The 19,876-nt window shown below is 47.4% G+C and overlaps 2 protein-coding genes across 2 annotated transcripts in view; both read right to left on the bottom strand.

The window, feature by feature from the left end:
* LOC148671962 (uncharacterized) overlaps window positions 1-19,876 on the bottom strand; it is a 360,178-nt gene that overhangs the window by 295,315 nt on the left and 44,987 nt on the right. The window contains exons 3-4 of the mRNA XM_088632708.1: window positions 7,434-7,657; window positions 6,505-7,043 (exon numbers count right to left, since the gene is read on the bottom strand). Of these exons, the coding sequence (XP_088488834.1) occupies window positions 6,505-7,043; window positions 7,434-7,657 (763 nt within the window). The remainder of the gene's footprint in view (window positions 1-6,504; window positions 7,044-7,433; window positions 7,658-19,876) is intronic.
* Window positions 5,131-6,403, bottom strand: LOC148671968 (uncharacterized; the record flags this gene model as incomplete). The annotated part of the gene is made up of 1 exon (XM_088632993.1): window positions 5,131-6,403. A coding segment is annotated over one exon (1,032 nt), but the record flags the coding sequence as incomplete, so codon positions are not given.

Genomic DNA, 19,876 nt, shown 5'->3' with positions numbered 1-19,876 from the left:
AAACCTAACAGATCTTATCGGGAGGGTTATCAGAATACAAAAGGTATATATTCAGTCAGTTACAAAGAGTTACATATATCAAGAGGACATACGTTCAGTATATCATTCATTTAGACCGTTTCGTAATTGAACTTGGTCAGAACTTCTACATTAGATACTCAAAACAAGTACATAACTCTTAGGAATTAAATTGATATCAACTGGTTGGGATAATTGAATTCTCGAGCAGTAATGCAGTGAAGTTGAATTCTCATCCAATCTCTGGGGATTCAGATCTCCTGCGGCCTCTCTGGCTCCGTGCCAGGCTGTGCTCTGCATCTTGCGACAGTGCGCTGCTGATGCTCACTGACCGGCTAGTTAGTGTTGGCTTTAACTAGCACAGTTTGTGCACAGGAGAAAAGATGACTGTGGGTCCCAGCAAGTCAGGAAGAAGACCGGTTCGTTCCTGATGAAGCGCTAGTTCTGAATAGTGATGCAGCTGTCCACAGTTCGGACCTGTTCATGAGGCTTGCTGCTGATGCTAACCTCGGATGAATCCTCTGGTTACTCTCTGGCAACCTCCGCTCTAGACTCTTAGAACAGAGGAAAGTTCTGGCACTCGGACACACTGGCCGTTCCGTGGTTGTCTGGGCTGAGTCTCAGGATGGTCAGGAGGCGCGCTGCGAGAATGTCCTGCCCTTGGGAGCCTTCTGCTCCTGGGCCGTCCTGCCCTGGAATTCTCCTTTGAATTCCCTTTAGAAAAGTCCACAATAGTCTCTCAGGCCCTCTGTGTTGCCTGTTTTTACCTGGAGGAACTTCAGCTCGTTCATTGACTGAAAGTTTCGTGGGCATCAGAGACCCACATGGATTACTCGGCCCTACCAGGCCCTGATTGGTTTATCAAGGTGAGATATGAGTCACTAACTCCTGACACCTAGGAATGCAGTCCAGATGTCCATCTGGCACTCCCTAGACAGATAGGCGCCAATGGATGACCATTGATCATGATAGCCAGGCTTAGCTAAGTGCATCCCGTTTTGGGAGCTGTCCCTTATCAAAAGAAAACATCTTTAAACCAGCCTGCATGAATAGCTTCTCTGTGGCTGCACCACAGAGATGAACAGAGAGATGAGGCCTCATTTGGGAAAGCACAGCAACACTTAATTCTGTCTTATTAACAAGCATTGCCGCAACATACATATATTCTGTTACACACATATACAATGTCAGAATTATATCCAAAAGTATTCATGACATTTATATATATATACACAAAGAATACCAAAATACAAACATGATCAAAATAGAACATTATTTAAAATGAGTTTTCTTCACATGGGACACTAAGGGCAGGTTTTCAGTGAGTCGGATCTCTTACGAGGAAGAGATCAGTGTTTCAGTGGAAAGTCCTCACTCTGTGTCCAGGAAGTATCCGGTCTTCCTCTCCCGCTGGGAAAGACTGTGTGGATCAGTGACTGACCTGCGGCAGTGTCTCTGTGTCTCTCTGTCACTCCAATAACACTGCCTGAGCTCCTCCTCTCCCTCTCCTGCTCCTGTCTCAGTGTCTTCAGCTCTCTCTTAGCTCCTCGATCTCCTGTCTGTTTCTCTCTCCTGTCTGTGGCCTGTGTGTGTCTGAGGGTTGTGTCTGTGGGCTGTGTGTGTTCTCTATGTGTCTGAGGATTGTGTATTCTTGAGCGCCTTCAGGTTGTGTGTGAGACTACGTTGTTCCTACTGTGTGCGCTCTTGTGTGTCTGTGCAGACTGTGTGTGCTCTTGTGTGTCTGCGGGCTGTGTGTGTCTGCTCATTGTGTCTACAGGCTGTGTGTGTTCTCCATGTGTCTAAGGGTTGTGTATTCTTCAGTGCCTTCAGGTTGTGTGTGAGACTACGTTGTTCCTACTGTGTGCGCTCTCGTGTGTCTGCGGGCTGTGTGCGCTCTCGTGTGTCTGTGGGGGCTGTGTGCGCTCTCGTGTGTCTGTGCGGGCTGTGTGTGCCCTCGTGTGTCTGTGTGGGCTGTGTGTGCTCTTGTGTTTCTGCGAGCTGTGTGTGCTCTTGTCTCAGTCATCTTCTGTGACCATTTTCTCGATGTGCTGCTTGTGGTCCTCAATCACTCTCCTGTATCTCCTGTGTGTCTCTGATGCCACACAGTGAGTCTGTCTATCACTGTGTTTTGTCTCTCTATTCTCTCTCTGTATCTCTCTACTGTCTCTCTCAGCTCCTCAATCTCCCTCCTTCAGCTCCTGTGCTCCTGTCCTGCTGGAGTGAACTGTGTTGTCGACACACTGACCTGCTGGAGAGTCTCTCTGTGTCTCTCTGCCTCCTCTCTGGCCTTTTCCTCATAGTGCTGCCTGAGCTCCTCCATCTCCCTTCTGTGTGTCTCCTCTCTCTCTCTCCTCTCCCTCTCCTGCTCCTCTCTCACCTCCTCCATCTCTCTCTGCAGCCTCTCTCTCTCCCCTCTCTCTCTCCTCAGCTCCTCCTCCAGCTCTCTCCTCCTCCCCTCATCCCTCTCCTCCCTCAGCCTCTCCTCCAGCTCTGCTATCTGCTCCTCCAGCGCTCTGATCTTCTCCTCTCGTGTCTGGATCTCCTCCTCCATCCTGCGGAGGTGGTTCTGCAGCTCCTTCTGGTGCTTCTCCCTCAGTCTCTCCTCCTCCCTCTGTTTGCTCTCCTCTCTGTCCCTCAGGATCTGCAGTTGCCTCTGTCTGATCTGGGACTCGGCCTCCTGGTACGTCTCAGTGCTGTAGTAGCTGCCCTTGTTTCCTGCTACCAGCTCCTCTATCTTCTCCAGCACCTCTGTGACCTGAGTGCTGCCCCTGTCCTTGTTGTTGAGGGCGTGATACCTGTTCCCACACTTCTCCACCAGCCACTGGAGCTCCCTGCTGCCTGTGTGCACAGACTCCTCCAGCGTCCTGCTGGTCAGCTCATCAGCGTGGGTGAACAGGACCATGGTGTGTCCCAGGGCCCTCTCCCCGAATATCTCAAGGACTGTCTCCAGTGTCCTCCTCTCCTCCCCTGAGGATCGGCCCAGCGGGGTCACCAGGAGGAAGGCGTGGGGTCCCGGGGCAGACAGGTTAACACAGAGCCCCACATCCCGTCTCCTGTCCCCCTCAGACAGTCCGGCGTGGAGCCAGTCTGGAGTGTCCACCACAGTCACCCGTCTCCCGGACACTTGTCCTGTCCTCTTCCGGCTCTCCTGAGTGACCGCGGAGCTGCTGGCTTCAGAGGGAAACTCCTCTGAGCCCAGGATGGTGTTTCCTGCTGCGCTCTTCCCAGCACCAGTCCTGCCCAGCAGCACCAGTCTCAGCTCAGAGGGGCGGGGCTGGAGTCTGGGTTCGACTTCACTCACTGCAAAAGGAGGACGGACAGGAGCATCAGGGAGGTGACACATGAGAGGAGATGAGCCTCTCCACATATAAGAAGGGTTCAGTTTGCTCAAGAGACAAAACTTAAAAGTCATTATAAAAGAAACTTATACTCCTGGGCATCATGACAACTACATAGTTTTACCTGATGTTCATGACTTTCACTTGTGTCAGATATTCTTTCCCAAAGTGACTCAAGTTTCATCTGAAGAATCTGTGTTCATTTACTGGCCTCAAGCAACAACAGTCATGCTGTAGTACTGTACTGTTACAGGGGCAGAGTGTAGAAGGACGTTAATTGAAGAAGGAGAGAGAATCTCTTCACCCCAGTGAAGAACAGCACTCTAGGAGAGTGTGCAGTCCAGTGCAATCATCCTGCTGGTATTTCACTCTGAAACTGACCACACCCAGAGTCCAGAGTCAGAGTCCACTGTGTCTTTTTCAGAGGATGACAAGAGAAAAACAGGCTTAATGCTTCTCAGCACCTCTTCAGTGGAATAAACTCCACCTCATTTTCCTGGTACCACATCCCCACTGCTGGGCTGATTTGCAGTGATTCAGTGTCTGTCGGTCAGGAACTGTCCCTTCAACCCTGAGACCTGCAGTCTTGACCACTTTGGTAACAAAGCAGAATTCAGACTCCAGGCTGTTCAGTAATTCTCCATCTCACCCTGTTTGACACAGATTCTACAACAGGCTGCTGCTGTTCACTCACAGACTCACTGATCTGCAGACAAGCTGTGACGAGTCTTTCAGACTGATGTACAGAATCAGCTCTTGTCTGGGGTTCTAATGATCTGCTGATGGGCTTTTTCACCCACTCCTGTCCTGCAGGACTTCAGAGCTGCCTTTAACACTAACAGATCAACTGAGGAGGCCATCGCCCCTGGTCTACACACTGCCCTCTCACACCTGGACGAGAGAGAAACGTATGTGAGAATGTTGTTGTTGATTACAGCTCAGCATTCAACACCATCGTACCCTCAAGGCTCATCACCAAGCTCCGGGACGATCTGATCTGGACCCACCACACCAACCCCGTAGACAAGACAGCGCCTGTTCTCTCTCCCCAGACTGAAGAAGTTCAGCCTGCCTTCACACATCCTGACCAGCTTCTACAGCTGCACCACTGAGAGCATCCTAACCGGCTGCACCACTGCCTGGTGTGGTAACTGCTCCGCCCACGAGCTCAGAGTCCTCCAGAGGGTGGTGACACTGGCTCAGAACACTACCGGCTGCGCTACTGAACACACAGGATATCTACTGTGTTAGATGCCTCAAGAAGGCCAGGTCCATCCTCAAGGACCCCAGTCACCCTAAACACAACTTGCTCTCTCTACTACCATCTGGAAAATGGTACTGAAGTATCAGACCAAGACCACCAGGTGTCAGAACAGCTTCTTCCCCCGGGCAGTAAGACTGCTGAACAGCCAACCACAGCAGACACCTGCAGTTACCTCCTTGAACTGACAGGGGGCACTGGCACTTTCAGGACACCTACGAAGAGCACTAAATACCTCCTTCCCTGTACCCTGCTACTGTCAGGACACCTCAATACCTCCTATCCTTGTGTTACACACAATCAGTGAATTGCAGTTGTGTAATCTGTTGTATCCCAACGTTAACCCCTATAAATTCCTGTCCTCCAACTCTTCTATCCCTCTTAACGAGCCTTTAACGAGCTCACAGATTGCTGACAACACTTACAATTTGCTTACAATGCTGACAACACCGATGTGTGCTGTACTGTTCGTGCATCGATCAATAAACCTTGATTGATTGAGTGTTGGTCCGACAGTCTTGAGGAACAGATTACAGAGACTGAGCTGCTGTGTGATGGATTAAATCTAATCTCCCTGAGAGAAAACAGTTCAATTACAGCACAGAGGATTTAAACAGACACAGATCTGTGTGCCACTGTGTTAGTAACGCAGTACAGAGCGGAGCACAGTATGATTTTAATTCCTAACAGGACACAAGATGGTTGAATCTCTCAGTCTGATGAGCAGTAAGATCAGTGACTCAGTAATACAGCATCAATCACACTCACTGTCGAGAGGGATGATGTCCATACTGTTCCTCCTCTTGACAGGCAGTCTGGGCTCCTCTGTCTCTTTCTCCAGCTCCTCTTCCTCCAGTGTCTTTCTCATCTTCTCCTTCAGCTCCTCTTCTCTCCTGCTCCACTCCTCCTCCAACCTCTGTCTCACCTCCTCTGTCTCTCTCTGTCTGTCCTCCAACCTCTGACTCAGCTCCTCTGTCTCTCTCTGTCTCTGCTCCTCCCTCTGTCTCAGCTCCTCTGTCTCTCTCTGTCTCTCCTCCAACCTCTGTCTCAGCTCCTCCATCTCTCTCAGTCTCTCCTCCTCCAACCTCTGTCTCAGCTCCTCCAACCTCTGTCTCAGCTCCTCCGTCTCTCTCTGTCTCTCCTCCTCCCTCTGTCTCAGCTCCTCTGTCTCTCTCTGTCTCTCCTCCTCCCTCTGTCTCAGCTCCTCCATCTCTCTCAGTCTCTCCTCCTCCAACCTCTGTCTCAGCTCCTCCAACCTCTGTCTCAGCTCCTCCGTCTCTCTCTGTCTCTCCTCCTCCCTCTGTCTCAGCTCCTCTGTCTCTCTCTGTCTCTCCTCCTCCCTCTGTCTCAGCTCCTCTGTCTCTCTCTGTCTCTCCTCCTCCCTCTGTCTCAGCTCATCTGTCTCTCTCTGTCTCTCCTCCAACCTCTGTCTCAGCTCCTCTGTCTCTCTCTGTCTCTCCTCCTCCCTCTGTCTCAGCTCCTCTGTCTCTCTCTGTCTCTCCTCCTCCCTCTGTCTCAGCTCCTCTGTCTCTCTCTGTCTCTCCTCCTCCCTCTGTCTCAGCTCCTCTGTCTCTCTCTGTCTCTCCTCCAACCTCTGACTCAGCTCCTCTGTCTCTCTCTGTCTCTCCTCCAACCTCTGTCTCAGCTCCTCTGTCTCTCTCTGTCTCTCCTCCTCCCTCTGTCTCAGCTCCTCTGTCTCTCCTCCTCCCTCTGTCTCAGCTCCTCCATCTCTCTCTGTCTCTCCTCCAACTTCTGTCTCAGCTCCTCTGTCTCTCTCTGTCTGATATATTTCTCCAGTTCAGTGTTTATTTCTTTGATGTCAGTGGTGAAGTACAGCCCATAGTTTCCTCTCACCATGTCCTCTATCTTCTCAAGCAGCTCTGTGACCTGAGTGCGGTCGCCCCTGTTCTTGTTGTTGAGAACATGATACCTGTTCCCACACTTCTCCACCAGACACTGGAGCTCCTTCCCTCCTCTCTCAATGTGCTGCTCAATGGTTGTGTCTCCCAGTGTGTCCCCCCAGATGAACAGCACTATTGTGTGGCTCCACACTCTCTCACTGAGAAGCTCCAGATGTTCCTCCACTGATCTCCAGTTTCTGAATGAGTCCAGATCAATCACCAGGAGGAGAGCGTGGGGTCCTGGGGGACACAGAGACACACTGCGCACAACCTCCTCTCTGACATTCTGTGGATCAGTTCTCATCCATACTTTCCACCCTGGAGTGTCGACCACAGTGACCTGCCTCCCAGCTACTTCACCCTGTCTCTTCACACACTCCTTAGTTACTCCCTCAGTGTCAAACTCCTCTCTGCCCAGGATGGTGTTTCCTGCTGAGCTCTTCCCAGACCATCTCTGGCCCAGCAGCACGATCCTGATCTCTGAGAGACGCTGTGGTGCCTCATGGGAATCAGCCCGTCTCCTCCCTGTCAGAGAGAAAGATCACAGATTATTCCTCTTCAGAAACTCAGCACTGAGATGAGCTGCAGTGAGTGAGGAGTCTCAGCAGAGCTCAGAGTGTGACCCAGTGGAGACCTGTTGCTCTACAGGGTAGATACCCCACAAGGGCTCTGTTTCCAACACAGTTGTGAGTCTTTTCCTGCAGAGCCCTGCTGTAGAACTGGGTATCCAGGACATCACATGAGGTTAACATTTATTACTTATCTCATTAAAAAATGAAAATAAATTATTCATTTCAGAGCTACTCAGACTTCTATCAGAACCTTTAATATATGATAACATGACCCCATTTAATATCTGTATTAAACTGACTTTATTGAGTTGTGACCCCTATCAGAGAGAGAACATGAACTCACTCTTGGGAAGCAGTTGGGGTCCCAGTGTCGTCTGCAGTAGTTTCTCTATCCTCTGTCTCCTCCTTATTCCCAAAGTCTTGAACTTCTCTTCCATCTCCTGTAAATCCTTTTCCTCAATCTCATAACAACAGTCACTCTTTCCTGCCACCATGTCCTCTATCTTCTCCAGCAGCTCCGTGACCTGAGTGCGGTCGCCCCTGTTCTTGTTGTTGAGAACATGATACCTGTTCCCACACTTCTCCACCAGCCACTGGAGCTCCTCTCCTCCTTCCTCAATTAGCTGCTTCATGGTTGTGTCTCTCATCCCGTCCCCCCAAGTGCACAGCACTATTGTGTGTCTCCACATTCTCTCACTGAGAAGCACCAGATGTTCCTCCACTGATCTCCAGTCTGTGTCTGATTTCACATTAATCACCAGGAGGAGAGTGTGGGGTCCTGGGGGACACAGAGACACACTGCGCACAACCTCCTCTCTGACACTCTGTGGATCATCGTCATCACCATCATTCCACACATTCCAGCCTGGAGTGTCGACCACAGTGATCTGCCTCCCAGCTACTTCACCCTGTCTCTTCACACACTCCTGAGGTTCTCCCTCAGTGTCAAACTCCTCTCTGCCCAGGATGGTGTTTCCTGCTGAGCTCCTCCCAGACCGTCTCTCCCCCAGCAGCACGATCCTGATCTCTGAGAGATGCTGTGGTGCCTCATGGGAATCAGACCGTCTCCTCCCTGTCAGAGAGAAAGATCACAGATTATTTACATGATAAAGTTCTCATCACAGATATTTTCACTCTTCATCCCATTTAAAATTCACAATAAAAACGTTTCTATATCTTTCCTATTGTCCCTGCCCTGTGAGAAGAAAATCACAGATTATTGAGATTATTTTTCTGTGTATTCTCTGTGGTATACAAAAATGTTCTGTTAATGTTAGTCAAACTGTATTCTTACAACATTCTTATTCTGTATTCTTACCATCTATATATAAATATTTTTTTATTTTTAACTGTTTTTTAACTGTTCTCTCAATAGTACATGTTTATTTTTCATCAGGATTTTGTTTCTTAGAATAATTTAGCCTCACTGAAAGGTTAGATTTCTCTCATCTGATAAACAACACAGACATTTTTCCAATGCCTTCCTTGCTCATCTTTACCAAGGGCGCCAATACTTCTGGAGGGCCCTGTAGAGTCCCACTAACACTCTGAGTGTCCAGTGGCAGTTCAGACCCATATGGGACTCCTGTGTTCAGTATGAACCTTTATACCACCTTGGGGTGATATTCGATTCTGGCTTAACATTCAACCCACATGTGCAGCATATCATCAAAACATTTTTTCACCTTAGAAATATCGCTAGACTACACCTGACACTGATGTGGCTGTCTCTATTCTAATTGCATCTCTGACGTAAAAAGTTGGATGACTCAAAGCGTCCTTCATCTTAACTGTGACAAGACTGAAGTCATGCTTATTGGCACCCCCCATCAACTTCGTAAAGCCAGTCCTGTAACCCTGTCTGTAGATGGCTCTGTACTTGAGCTTCAATCAAAATTGAAAAACCTTGGAGTTATATTTGATTCTGGCTTAACATTCGACCCACATGTGCAGCATATCGTCAAAACATGTTTTTTTCACCTTAGAAATATCGCTAGACTACCCCCTATGCTACCACTAACTGTGGCTGAAAAGCTGATCTACACATTTGTGTTCTCTCGAATTTACTACTGTAATGCTCTACTTGCAGGGGTATCAAAATCTACTCTGAACAAGCTGCAGTCTGTCCAAACCTCAGCAGCCAGAATCCTGACCAGGTCTGATGCAAGTGACCACATCACTCCTATCCTGGAGTCCCTGCACTGGCATCCAGTTAAATTCTGTGTGGACTTTAAAATCCTCACGCTCACCTGTAAGGCTCTGCATGGCTTGGCACCTCAGTACCTGTCTGAACTATTATCGCCCTACTCTCTACCTCACAACCTTCGCTCTGCTAATTCTGTCCTCTTTACTGTCCCCCAAGCCCGTCTACACTTTTGGGGTGACAGGGCCTTCTCCTGTTCTGCACCCAAGCTCTGAACTCTCTCCCCAAGGATATCAGAGAGTCACCTTCTCTAAACTCCTTCAGATCCAGACTCAAACCCTCTTCTTCAGAAAAGCCTTTACTGAACTGGTTCCATTCTTCACCCCTCTGCTCTTCTTAGTACCACCTTCCAAAGTCTCCTCTGTGTGTTGTAATTGTGTTTTATCTTGTGTATTCCTCTTATTTATTGTTATTGTCATCCTGTAAAGCGCTTTGAGAAGCCCCCTTAAAAGGCGCTATATAAAATAAAGTTTAACACCCCGAACTCAATGATTAAGACAGTTTATTATTATTATTATTATTATTATTATTATTATTATTATTATTATTATTATTATTATTATTATTCCACCTTATTTTAAAAATACATGTTAAAACTGTAAAATCATTCAGTCCATCCTGATTCTTCAGTAGTGAGTTTAAAATGTCACATTACATAAAGAAATGTTTGGGACTCAGCCACCTGGCTGGGAAATCTCTGTGTTGTATAGTTTCAAACTGCTTAGAAACTATCTACTGTGATCCACACTGAAGAGAATTAGCATGATATTAGTTTAAAAACAGTGAAACTGACAAGCTGGAGGAACTGAGTCTCTTTAGTCTGAAGGGAGTGTCCCACACTGACAGGGTGAAGATAGGGAACTACATACATACAAAATATTCAACATCCTCAGTGACAGTTAGTCATCATTAAATACCAGTTAGATATTGACACCTCAGAGTTCCTCAGAATTAACATTGAAGCTCAAAGCAGCACTAAGACTTAAAATCAGGAGTGGGAGGCTATACTGTACACAGAGAGGGGTGGGAGAGGGGAACAAGCTGATACCCTGGCTTCTCTCCAGACATAGCTGGGTGAGCTCCTCCAGTCAGGACATGGGGCTCTACTGTACACAGAGAGGGGTTGAGGGAGGGAACAAGCTACCCATTCAAGACAGGAGAAACAGCTGCATGGGACCCTGGAATCATTACTAATTATGGGCCAAATAAATTCCTCTGTTGTTCATCTGTACTGATTCCTCTCTGGTATTATCAGCTGTACAATAAACATGGCCTCTGAGCAACAAACAGGAAATGATCATATCTGAGCGTGTCTGAGCATCATGAATACTAACAGTGTGTTAATCCAATACCATCAGCACACAGTCAGGTTTTACATCAATCATTTTAACTTTAATAAACACCTCATTAAAATATTTAGTGAATTCCAAACAGCTTGAGTTGACAGTACCGATCTCTGATCGCTGACAAGAGAAAGTGAAAGTAAAATCAGTTCCTGTTTCTCTCCCCTAGTTCAGAGCCTGTGTGTCCGACAGACAGAACACACTCTCAGCAGACAGGAAGACACTTCTCCAGCTGCTGCTGTGCTCTGTGACAGAGAAGAGACCCTCAGTGACTCCCTTACCGACACTCTGACAGGTAGAACAAGAGAAAACTCACCAGGGCTGAGCGCTGAGCTCCTACACGCTGCCATCTGTCTCTCTCAGTCTCTTCCTGCTGATGTGAGGTGTCGGGCTTCCTGTCCTCGGTGTGACGCTGCTCTGGCGCCACCTAGTGGATTCATAAAGTTAATCACCAACTGAACAGGTTCATCAGTCAGAGCAAAATAAAACACCAGAATACCCAGATCAACTCTTACCAGCATCCTTGGACACTGGGGTCCACACCCCTACTGTCACACACAGTGTCCTGATCTGTACTGACCAGCAGTCGGGACACTGGGGTCACACCCCTACTCTCACACACAGTGTCCTGATCTGTACTGACCAGCAGTCGGGACACTGGGGTCCACACCCCTACTCTCACACACAGTGTCCTGATCTGTACTGACCAGCAGTCGGGACACTGGGGTCACACCCCTACTCTCACACACAGTGTTGTTGTACAGAGCAGGACTTTTTTATATTTATACATACTGTGTGTGTCATTGACGACACCTCTACTCTTACAGTGTCCTGTCTGTGTCTCTGGTTTGTAATCTCTCTTATGTTCAGACAGAGGAAGGAGAGAAATGGACTTTTATGTTTTTATATCGACTTTATTCTCCTGAGCCGATCATCAAAGAGCAGAACTGGCGCCAAAACCCGCTTCCGGCTCGTCCTCCGGGTGCCGCTGCGGCGCCGGTTGCTAAGCGACGCTCCGAGCCCGAGCGCTCGAGCTCCTCTCGGGGCGGTTTTATTCCCAGCTGAGGAGCCGCTCCTGTCCTGGAAATCCCGGGAAGGACTGGGACTCCCCTCCTGTGGGCTGGGAGGCTCTTCCCGGGTGTTTCCGCAGACGAGGGGAGTCCTGGTGTCCTGGGAAAAGGCCCCCTGTGCTGCGGGCGTCTCCGAGAGAAACGGGCTGTTTGTGTGGGAAGATGCTCTTTCCTCAGGAGGGGAAGAGCCGAGCGGGAAGGAAAGTTCTGGAAGTGCGTCTCCTCTCCGGCTGCTCCAGTCCCAGTGACGGCGACACCGGGACAGGACAGGAGGGACGAGCGGGTCCTCTTTCCCACACGGGGGATTAGTGGGGTTTGTTAGGACACAGGACAGAGAGAGAGAAAAGGACACCAGTGGGAGAGAGTCCTGAAGCTCTCAGGTCTGGTCTTGATCTGGGTTGGTCCCAGTCCCAGTTTACACTGGTTTACAATGTGGGACTTCTGCCCTGACACGACCCCACAGGTGTGTCTCCACAGGAGACGGGAGTCCTGTAACGTGTAACCCTACAATATTTGATCTCCTGACTGTCTGTTATTCTCCCCAGTATAATCCTCTCAGTCTGGTATGAAATAATGTCAGTCAGCTCTGTTACAACAGGCAGGATCCCTTTAGTCCTGCAGGGCTTGATTCCGATTTTTATTCAACTACTTCTCTCATAATCACCTTTGTTTTCCAACAGCGTTTCTGTATCATTCTAAAGACGCGAACAGTAGGTTTCTACTGCTGTACTTCAGCTGGAAGGAGGTAAAAACACACGTTCCTGTTTCTCTTCAATACCTGGTCCTCTAGGCTGGTCCTCTGTCCCATCAGCTAAAAAGTCACTTTTTAGGTTGAGTCCTGAAACTGCTGGACGAATCTCTGTTCTCATCACATCGCAAACTGGAACCACAGCACCTCCAGCGAGCCTGTCGAAGCCAATACCGCCCTGCTCCTCAGAGAAAGAGTCTCTCTTTTCCCCAGTGACTCACTGTCGGTGCTGCTCTTTCCCTGAATCTGTCCTCACTCGTCCCCTGAGCTGAGCGGCGAGGACAAGCGAGTGAAACTGTGTCAGAGGAGCGAGTGTGGAGTCTGCGTGTTCCTGCTGGGGGTCGCTGGTGTCTGTGTGTTCCTGCTGTAGGTCGCTGGTGTCTGTGTGTTCCTTCTGGGGGTCTCTGGCGCTGGTGTCTGTGTGTGTGGAGTCTGCGTGTTCCTGCTGTGGGTCGCTGGTGCTGGTGTCTGTGTGTGTGGAGTCTGCGTGTTCCTGCTGTGGGTTGCTGGTGTCTGTGTGTGTGGAGTCTGCGTGTTCCTGCTGGGGGTCGCTGGTGTGTGTGTGGAGTCTGCGTGTTCCTGCTGGGCGTCGCTGGTGCTGGTGCCTGTGTGTGTGGAGTCTGCGTGTTCCTGCTGTGGGTCGCTGGTGCTGGTGTCTGTGTGTGTGGAGTCTGCGTGTTCCTGCTGTGGGTTGCTGGTGTCTGTGTGTGTGGAGTCTGCGTGTTCCTGCTGGGGGGTTGCTGGCACTGGTGTCTGTGTGATATGAAATGACCGCTATCCTTCCTGACGGTTTGAGATCAACAGCGCAGCCTGACGGTCCTGCTTTCTTGACCCGGTCCACTCTGTCAGTACCGCACCAGGGAGCCACGAGCTGGATAGGCCAGATTTAATCCGGGTCGGAACCGGGTCACTGTTCCTGAAAGCACACACAGTAGGTGGCCAGAGACGGGGGGGTCAGGTGTCATTTTACTGAGGGGGGATATGGGGTGCCACCACCTGCACTCCTTCACCCCGCTGCTGGGCCACACTGGGAATGACACCCACAGGGTTCAACTCGCTCGTTAATTAGTCGGTCGTTAATTGATCCCGGCTTCATCAGCTTGTTCCCCCCTCCCACCCCTCTCTGTGTGCAGTAGAGCCTCCTGGGCAGCTTGTGAACCCTGGGTCAGTCACTCAGAGGGCTTATAACAGCCCTGCCCGAGGAGGGAGGGCTCCCGAGAGCGTCACTCGAGTGTGCCTTATGTCCATTGGAGGAGGGGGCTGAGGCGGGACGTCACTCCACTGTGGTGGAAGCCCATTGGCTGAGAGGGGACAGGGGGGCGGTCCCTGCGAGAACTCGGGGCAGGTGCGCGTCTCGTTTGAAGTTTGAATTCCTAACGGTCGCGCTTCCCGCCTTTCCCGCCGTGAGGGCTCCTGCCCCGCCGCGGTTTCCCTCGTTTGACCTTATTTTATCAGTAATAATTGGTTTTAGTCAGCTTTTTATTAGAATACACAAGCTTTTTTCTTTCCCGCCCTCATGGACGCCGTGTCTCTGCGTCGCCGAGCTGAAGCCACAGGTCAACCGCGGTTTGAACACGTTTCAACCAGTCAATTCGTGTGTTTTTTAAATATAATGTCGTCTAGAGCAGCAGTTTGTTCTTCACGAACGTAGATATCGGTGGAAAAGGAGTGGAAAAGTGTGCGTTTGCGTCAGTGTCATCAATATCATATGATATCAATGTTGTAACGCTAATATAATATAATACTGCGTCAGTATAATCGGTCTGACAGTTGTCGCCAGGCTGGGGCTCTTCAGCACGTTTATACACCTGTTAAACTTGACTGAGTCCAAAGTCAACGCGTTTCTGGACGTTTCTGCGCACCGAGAGGACGTTTGCTGTTCGTGTTGGAGACGGAAGATGTTTCCCGGGCTGTGGCGGTGAGTGGCGACTTGTCCCTCCGTTTCTTCATTGAAATCGTTCAGTCCTCAGGCTGATGAGAAAACAGTCATAGGAGTGAGAAAATGTCTGTGGTGAAATTGTGTAAAAGTGTGTCTTTATCATTGAGCTCGACGGGTTTGAGGTAAAATTGGGTCAAAAGTGTGTTTATCATTGAGCTCGACGGGTTTGAGGTAAAATTGGGTCAAAAGTGTCTATTTATCATTGAGCTCGACGGGTTTGAGGTAAAATTGGGTCAAAAGTGTCTGTTTATCATTGAGCTCGACGGGTTTGAGGTAAAATTGTGTAATATTAATAACTGCTTACACTCATATAGTGCTTTTCTGGACACTCCATTGTACGCGCTTTACAGAATGTGGACTCCCCTCCACCACCACCAAGGTAAGTGGTGACATAAGAGTGTCTGTTTATCATTGAGGTTAAAATTGTGTAAAAGTGTCTTTTTATTATTGATTGTGTAAAAAGTGTCTTTATCATTGAGCTCAGGGGGTTTGAGTAAAATTATGTAAAAGTGTCTTATTGTAAAATTGTCTTTATCATTGTTAAATTGTGTAAAAGTGTTTTTTTATCATTGAGGTGAAATTGTGTAAAACTGTCTTTTTTCATTGTTTGATAGAGGGTGTTTGAGGTAAAAGTGTCTGTTTGATGCGGCGCAGTGTGTGTGGGGTTGTATATGGGAGTGTGTGTGAGGATGGGGGAGTGGGGGTGTTTGTGTGGGTGGGGCTGTCGTCCGGCCAAAAACTAAAACTCAGATACAGTCTCCAAACACTCACAGTATGTAGATGTTTTCTGATATGTCTGTTGTGAGTGTCTGATTTTTAGTTTTTTCACGTTAAATTTCTAAGGGAGGGTCACAGAGAAGACTTATACTCCCTATTAACCCAGTTCTAAAAGTGTGCTTGTTTACTCCGGTATTGAGCGTCTTCGCAGACCAGCTTGAAACTGTCACTTCTCTCACAGAGCGCTGTCTACTGTAGAAACGTCCGGTATCATGGTCAGAGGGAGCAAGGAGCACGTGAAAACGTTTCTGAAATAACCACATGTAAGACTTTGATGCTTAAAATGTTCAGGGAGAAATGGAAGACTGGTGTGTATTTTTTCTTAAAAATACGGAGACATAATATGTTTGTTCCTAAATTTATATCGTTTATGACCTTCAGATGTGTTATCTCCTCTTCCTTTTATGCTCAGCTGCTAAAATTTCCCTTTAGTGGTAAAATTCCATATAAATATTCAATACTAAGCAGCTTAAAATGTGCACAGTAAAGAGATCAAATGATGAAATCTTTCCACGACCGACCAACGCACCACGAGCGCCTCTGTCGGTCATTTTGGCCGGCCAATCACGTACCGCGGTATGACGTAATGATTTGCGTGGCTGAATCTGTATATGGCGCCTTTCTGGACACCCCACTCAACGCGCTTTACAGGATATGAGGACTCCCTCCCACCAACACCGAGGTAAGTGTGTCTTTTTTTTTGTAAGTGTGACGGGTTTGAGGTGAAATTGTTTAAAAGTGTCTTTTTATCATTGAGTTTGGAGGGTTTGTGGTGAAATTGTGTAAAAGTGTCTTTTTATCATTGAGCTCGGGCTGTTAAACTTTATTTTATATAGCACCTTTAAAGGTGGCTTCTCAAAGCGCTTTACAGGATGACAATAACAATAAATAAGAAGAATACACAAGATAAAACACAATTACAATACACAGAGGAGACTTTGGAAGGTGGTACTAAGAAGAGCAGAGGGGTGAAGAATGGAACCAGTTCAGTAAAGGCTTTTCTGAAGAAGAGGGTTTGAGTCTGGATCAGAAGGAGTTTAGAGAAGGTGACTCTCAGATATCCTTGGGGAGAGAGTTCCAGAGCTTGGGTGCAGAACAGGAGAAGCCCCTGTCACCCCAAGAGTGTAGATGGGCTTGGGGGACAGTAAGTAGAGCAGAATTAGCAGAGCGAAGGTTGTGAGGTGGAGAGTAGGGCGATAATAGTTCAGACAGGTACTGAGGTGCCAAGCCATGCAGAGCCTTACAGGTGAGCGTGAGGATTTTAAAGTCCACACAGAATTTAACTGGATGCCAGTGCAGGGACTCCAGGATAGGAGTGATGTGGTCACTTGCATCAGACCTGGTCAGGATTCTGGCTGCTGAGGTTTGGACAGACTGCAGCTTGTTCAGAGTAGATTTTGATACCCCTGCAAGTAGAGCATTACAGTAGTAAATTCGAGAGAACACAAATGTGTAGATCAGCTTTTCAGCCACAGTTAGTGGTAGCATAGGGGGTAGTCTAGCGATATTTCTAAGGTGAAAAAAAACATGTTTTGATTATATGCTGCACATGTGGGTTGAATGTTAAGCCAGAATCGAATATAACTCCAAGGTTTTTCAATTTCGATTGAAGCTCAAGTACAAAGCCATCTACAGACAGGGTTACAGGACTGGCTTTACGAAGTTGATGGGGGGTGCCAATAAGCATGACTTCAGTCTTGTCGCAGTTAAGATGAAGGACGCTTTGAGTCATCCAACTTTTTACGTTATAGATGCAATTAGATAGAATAGAGACAGCCACATCAGTTTCGGGTTTGGTATGGATGTATAGTTGAGTATCAGCGTAAAAATGAAAGCTGAGGCCATGTAGGAACATGTAAATGCTGAAGAGCAAGGGGCCCCGTATAGAGCCCTGAGGAACACCAGACTTGACAAGACCAATTTCAGACCTGTACCCATTGAGAGAGACAAAGTGACAGCGATCGGTGAGGTAAGATTTGAACCATTTGAGGGCAGTGTCAGAAACTCCAAACAGTCTCAGGACGAGAAAGTAAGATGTCATGGTCAACAGTGTCAGAAGCAGCACTGAGATAAAGAAGGATGAGTATAGAGAGGGAACCAGAATCAGAAGCTATTAGATGATCGGTGGTGATGTAACTGAAGTGTGACAGCACGTTCTAGACTTTTAGGAAGAAAGGGTCAGTTTGAGATGGGGTGAAAATTGAGATTGTCGAGAGCCATGTTAGGCTTTTTTGGCACAGGGGTAATGGCAGCAGTTTTGAGGACCGTTGGTACAATGCCAGTACTCATGGATTCATGTATGATATTGACGACAATGGGACAGAGAGAAGAGAAACAGGACTGGAATAAAGTGGTGGGAATGGGATCTAAAATAGATGTGGTGGGTTTCATGCGTGTAACTAGTTTGTTGAGGGATGCTGAGTCAAGAAGAGAGAAGCTGGAGAGAAGGGAACCAGAGAAGTTGGATGAGGAGGGAGGAGGTATGGAAATGATATGTGCAGTGGAGAGAATGTGATGTGCGTGTTGAAGATAAAATTGTGCAAAAATCGTTTAATCATTGAGCTCAGGGGGTTTGTGGTGAAATTGTGTAAAAGTGTCTTTTTATCATTGAGCTCGGTGGGTTTGAGGTGAAATTGTGTAAAAGTGTCTGTTTATCATTGTGTACAAGTGTTTTTATCATTGAGGTTGGGGGGTTTGAGGTGAAATTGTGTAAAAGTGTCTTTTTTCATTGTGCTCGGGGGGGTTGTGGAGAAATTGTGTAAAAGTGTCTTTATCATTGAATAAAAATTGTGTAAAAGTTTCTTTATTATTCTGCTCGGGGTGTTTGAGGTAAAATTGTATAAAAGTGTCTGTTTATCATTGAGGTAAAATTGTGTAAAATACTTTTTATCATTGAGCTCGCGGTGTTTGTGATAAAGTTGTGTAAAAATGTATATCATTAAGCTCGGGGGCTTTGTGGTGAAATTGTGTAAAAGTGTCTTTTTATCATTGAGCTCGGGGGGTTTGAGGTGAAATTGTGTGAAAGTGTCTATCATAGAACTCGGGGTGTTTGAGGTAGAATTGTGTAAACGTGTCTTTTGATCACTGAGCTTGGGGGTTTGTTGTGAAATTGTGTAAGTGTCTTTTTATCATTGTGCTCAGGGAGGGTTTGTGGTGAAATTGTGTAGAAGTCTTTTTATGATTGTGCTTATGGGGTTGTGGAGATATTGTGGTTTTTGGGTGTAAAAGTCTTATTGTTCACACGTTGCTGCTGTGATGTGGCGCTCTGTCCAGTCATTTTTAAATGTACCAGTCCTGATGGATGACTGTACACATCCTCAGTCAAGGGGAATATCTAGTTACTCTCCAAATAGCATTTTTGTATGAAACATTTAAAGAAATCGACAAACACTTTTCAAAACGCACAATAACACAGACTGGTATGTTTGACAACGAGTAAATAAGACACAGGCGAAACGAGAATTCACCATCACTTTCTGCATGTTTACCGTGACCTGTCCTGATCATGAGAAGTCTCAGACGCGTCTATTCACCAGACAGTTTAATACAGCAGTTCTACATGGGACCGGTGTGAGAGTATGTGGGTAACAGTGATGGCTCTCTCTGCTGTACTGCTGTGGCCCTCCCTCCTGATGACAGAATCGTCTCACACTTCACCTTCACAGACACAAACTCCATGTGTTTGTGGTGAAATTGTGGGTCTGTTGGTGTGAAAGTTTATTATTGAGCTCACTGAACTGATCTCGAAGGCCACTTTAATTTCAGTTGCGTCTGACATTTTGAGTGAAATGGTAGTTTTGTTGGTTTAAATGTGCTGTTTCTTTGACTAGCCGGCTTGTTTAGTTGATATTTGTATTTCCTCCTTCTGAAGTAAATATCAAGTGTTTTTTTAATGAAATTGTAGGATACCGGTGTGTCGAAGTGGCTCCAGTTCTGCTGTGGCTCATGTCGGATCCAGGGCTGATAGAAACAGTTTGATCAATAAATTATTTAAAAACAGATTGACACATTTGCTGCACTTCAGCTGAACAGAGAGGACGTTTTCAAACCGTCTATATTGGAGGTTTGCATCACCACTGCTAAAATCGACAGAAACAATGTTGTAAAAACGTGTTTTCGAGGTTTGCTTCGGTTCAGATGACACCTCAAATACAGTAATACAGTGTAAAAATAAGTGACAGGAAATACGCTGTGCTGAAGCTCTGTATGATGACGTGTTCTTGCAGGTTTATTTGAGTTCAGGTAAAGAGAAATGAAAGTTTTATAAACACTTATTTCGGAGGTGTGTTTCACTCCAGGGGAAGTGAGCAGAAACTAAACCAAAGAAATGCAAGAACAGGGCGTACAGATGCGTTATGAAAGGGTGTTCTGGATGTTTGACTCAAAAACAACGATATAAAAACCGAAAACAGGAGATCTGCAGCTTGTCTGTTAAACCTTGAAGTTTATTAAGTAGTGATCAGCAGTAACTTACTGGTTTACCCCGGTTCTTGTCTTTCAGTTCAGGACTTGTGCTGGGGAATGAGTGAGGTCTGTGGGCTCTGGCGGGAACAGTCACACTGCGGGGACGGGGGTATCCTGTTCCTGCTCTGATGTTCTCTCCTGGAACCTCCATTAACATGTGATCTCAAGAAAAGAGAGTGATCGATTGGCTTTGAGTGCCTTGTGAAATTCTCGGGGCTCGACCCCGTATTTCGGCTGCGATG

This window comes from Lepisosteus platostomus, chromosome 5, assembly GCF_059453375.1.
Source record: "Lepisosteus platostomus isolate fLepPlt1 chromosome 5, fLepPlt1.hap1, whole genome shotgun sequence".
Lineage (NCBI taxonomy): Eukaryota > Metazoa > Chordata > Actinopteri > Semionotiformes > Lepisosteidae > Lepisosteus > Lepisosteus platostomus.
This window is presented reverse-complemented; position numbering and strand designations above follow the sequence as displayed.